This window comes from Macrotis lagotis, chromosome 3, assembly GCF_037893015.1.
Source record: "Macrotis lagotis isolate mMagLag1 chromosome 3, bilby.v1.9.chrom.fasta, whole genome shotgun sequence".
Taxonomy (NCBI): Eukaryota; Metazoa; Chordata; class Mammalia; order Peramelemorphia; family Peramelidae; genus Macrotis; species Macrotis lagotis.
This window is the reverse complement of record NC_133660.1, coordinates 294,039,939-294,043,915: the sequence shown is the minus strand read 5'-3', so window position 1 is coordinate 294,043,915 and position 3,977 is coordinate 294,039,939. Positions and strand designations below refer to the sequence as shown.

The 3,977-nt window shown below is 38.5% G+C and overlaps 1 protein-coding gene across 1 annotated transcript; it reads left to right on the top strand.

Annotated features, from left to right (window-relative positions):
• The first annotated feature begins 213 nt into the window (after positions 1–213).
• On the top strand, positions 214–1,149 carry LOC141516740 (olfactory receptor 9Q1-like). Its single transcript, XM_074227730.1, has one exon. It carries the CDS (start codon positions 214–216, stop codon positions 1,147–1,149), a length of 936 nt encoding a protein of 311 aa, XP_074083831.1.
• Positions 1,150–3,977: the final 2,828 nt, after the last annotated feature.

Below are 3,977 nucleotides of genomic sequence, written 5' to 3'. Positions count from 1 at the left end.
GAGTTAGGCTGGTTTTACTGAAGGTCAAGAAGTGTTTATTAGGAATTCACTTTGCGAAAATTCTAAATCCATGAGCATACCAAGTTCCCTCATCACTTGAATCTACCTTTACTCCAGCCTATACTACCCCACTCCCCTCCTCTGTTGATTAATCATAGTACACTTTGAACTTGACCTGAATCTTCTCTTTTCCTCAGCAACACTCTCTAACTTATGGCTACTGGAAATAGGACCATTGTGATGCAGTTTATCTTGCTTGGCTTCACCAACCACCCTGAACTAAAGTCTCTTCTGCTGGTCGTGTTTCTGGCTTTCTACCTCATGATACTGCTGGGTAACCTGAGTATGATCACCCTGGTGTGGACTAATTCGAGGCTCCACATACCCATGTATTTCTTGCTCCAACATCTGGCTTTCCTAGATTTCTGCTTCTCTTCATCAGTGATGCCTCAGCTTCTGGTGACCTTAACTGCTGGAAGAGCTGTGCTCTCTTATGAGCAGTGTGCCACCCAGTTTTTCATGTTCACTTTCTTTGGCACTTGTGATTGCTACCTGTTGGCTATAATGGCCTATGACCGTTATGTGGCTGTGTGTCAGCCTCTGCTTTATGTCACCATCATGACTCCCAAAACCAGACTGAAATTTGTGACTGGGGCCTATCTTGGGGGTTTGACTATTGCTACAATAAGGACCTGCTGCATGTTTTCCCTCTCCTTCTGTGGTGACAATCAGATAGATTTTATTTTCTGTGACCTCTCACCCTTGTTGAAGCTGTCCTGTGGGGACACTTTCCCACAAATACTCGTGATTGTCCTGTTTGCTCGCTTTGTGATCCTGTCCAGCCTGGCAATGATCTTGGTATCCTATTTGTTCATCATCAGAGCAATAATACAGATCCACTCTGCTGGAAGGAGGGCCAAGACCTTTTCCACTTGTGCCTCCCACTTGACTGCTGTTGGGCTCTTCTTTGGGACCCTTGCCTTCATGTATGTACGCAGCAAATCTGGAGAATCCCTAGATGAGGGCAAGGTGGTATCTGTGTTCTACACTGTAGTGATACCTATGCTGAACCCTCTCATCTACAGCCTAAGGAACAAGGAGGTGAAGGAGGCCCTGAAAACAACTCTTAGTAGGCTTAACTTGTCTTAAGCTTTCCTTAGTCACAGAATGTACCAATTGAAATTCATATCCTCTTTGGCATCATCATTCTAGGCCATGAATATCACATGTCCCAAAAATCTATGAAGAGTTAGGTTCTGTGCTTTGTAAATATAATTATAGGAGATCTGACCACAAGGTACTTTAAATTAGTCAGTGCCAGGAAAGTACAATGATAAAGTGGCAGGCTGAAAAAGGAATTACCATTTGTTGGAGGAAAGGTTAGGAAAGCCAGTCTGAGGATTAATCACAGGATACTAGGAATGGGAGAGAATTATTTTGTTGACACTTGGAAAATGATGGAGCCATAGAAAGTTGACCTGGGAGAATCAGTGACCAGAAGACAGTAACCAAGGCTCATATTCTGTCAAGATATTGGCATGGAGAGGTGGAAAAGATTAATGTAACTCATTCATTCATTTGTAACACTTTGGAGGGCATTCTGTAAAGGAGGTCTTCCCAGGCCCCATCTACTCCTCTCTGGACAGGGCAGAGGTGAGTTTTTTCTTGTCTCTCCTCATCTCTGTCCATCTTAACCCCTTTTCTCTAGAGATTCAATTAGTTTCATCTTGTTTTTAAGAAATCTTTCTTTCAACCTAGAGGAAATGTAAGGTCCTTAAGTCCAGATTGTGTCTTTCTCTGCTTTTCTCCGCTGTTTATTCCAGATTGAAAATTATTACTACAATAATAATTGCAGACGGTCTAGGAGATGACATAGAACTAGGAAAATTCCTAATATTTGGCTAGAAATTAGGCTCTTTGTCCTAATATCAATTTTGTATATTTCCTGATAATTTTCTCCCTTCCAGATTTCTTGCTAATGAACTAAGCATATAATACATGCCTTCATGACTAACATTGGATTTTATATAAAGAAACACACACACACACACACACACACACACACATATATATACTCAAATATATATACCTATACACATACATATATTTTTACACATTCATTGCTCTCTCTCTCTTCATATATTTATATGTAAATACAAAATTATGGTATGGTAAAGGAAATAATTGGCAAAGTAGAAGAAGAATGTATATCCTTCCCTGTTACTTGAAAGATAGTGTAGTTTTGGAAAGAGTAGATTTATTCTGACCCTTATCTTAGTTCCTGAAATGACACTTATATGCAATAGCTCAGTCTCATGTGTTTGTTCTCTGATGGCTGTGGGACCCTGACAGATCACATAGACCTCATTTTTCTCGCATACTCCAGCTATCCTTTATCTTTAATCTATATCTCTATGTTGCAACTCCTCTTCAGTTTAGCTGAGTGAGTCCTTGTTGGAGTGAGAACACCAAATTCCCCCTTGCTACTGTTTCTAGATCCCTGTAGTCTCCACTCCTTTCTCTTGCAGATTGAGCATCTATTCTAAATCTCTGTGCCTCAGCTCCACCTTCTGGATGGTTTCCTGGAGTTGGAAATAATTTCTCATAGCTGAGAGGCAATACTTACTTATTCCTCTGAACTACAAATCCCAGAAGGTCAGCCAATCTCAAAAACAAGAAGTACTTGCTTTACATAAGACACTGTGTAAGGATAGCTGGAGTACAAGAGTAAAGGGAGAGGTCTATGTGATCTGTCAGGGTCCCATAGCCATCATGGAACAGACATGTGGGACTTTGCCATCAGGAGTTTATAATCCATTTTTGGGACAAATTACCTATACAGAAAGGAAAGACAGAATATCTATCATCTATCTATCTATCTATCTATCTATCTATCTATCTATCTATCTATCTATCATCTATCTATCTTTTATCTATCTATTGTCTATCTCTCTATTCATCTATCAATCTATCATCTCTCTATGTATCTTTTATCTATCTATTGTCTATCTTTCTATTCATCTATCATCTATCTATCTATCTATCTATCTATCTATCTATCTATCTATCTATCTATCTATCATCCATCTCTCTATCATCCATCTAGCTATTATCTATCTATCTATCTATCTATCTATCTATCTATCTATCTATCTATCTATCTATCTATCTATCATCCATTTATCTCTCTATCATCTATCTAGGTATTATCTATCTATCATTTATCTATTTATCTCCTATCTCTCTATCCATCTATCTATCATGTATCAATCTATTATCTATCTATCTATCTTTGGTCTATACACAAAATAATTTTGCAGATGGAGTGTCAGAGAAATCTCCATCCTTGGTGATGATCCTTGATGATAGGGGAATCAAAGAAGACCTTGTGTAGAAGGTGATAACTGGTGGGAGGAGAGCGAATGATCTGTTTTTGGGAAAAAGTAACAAGAAAGTGTCTGGTGGCTTAGAGTGACTGACCCCAATGAATGAGTGACATGTAACTTAAACCAATAATATTTTCTTAAATAATGTGTCACAAAATTAAACTTTTAGCATAACCTGTACTTTGCCTACCTCTTAGATGTGTTCTTGTTTGCTTTTAAGTAATTATGCTATTGAAAATGCAATTATAAAAATACACAAGAATTATCTTGGGAAGTCAATTTTATACTTTTGGTTTACAATGTTTTCCCTAAAAACGACTGAGATTTATAAGTGAATGAGACCTTAAAGTACTTCTAGCCCACCTTCTAGCCCATTTACAAATGAAGGGAGTGAGACCCAGGAAAATTAAATGACATGCCAAAGACAGTGACAGAATCAAGAATTTGTTCAGCTCTTTGTTGTTGTGTGGCTATTTTCAGTCACGTCTCATGTCTTGTGACCCCATTTGGGCTTTTCTTGACCAAGATACAGGAGTGATTTGCCATTTCCTCCTTCAGGTCATTTTACTATGAAGAAATGGAGGCAAACAC

Coding starts and splice junctions, on each gene's coding strand:
- LOC141516740 (XM_074227730.1), top strand. CDS start 214: ATGGCTACTGGAAATAGGACCATTGTGATGCAGTTTATCTTGCTTGGC.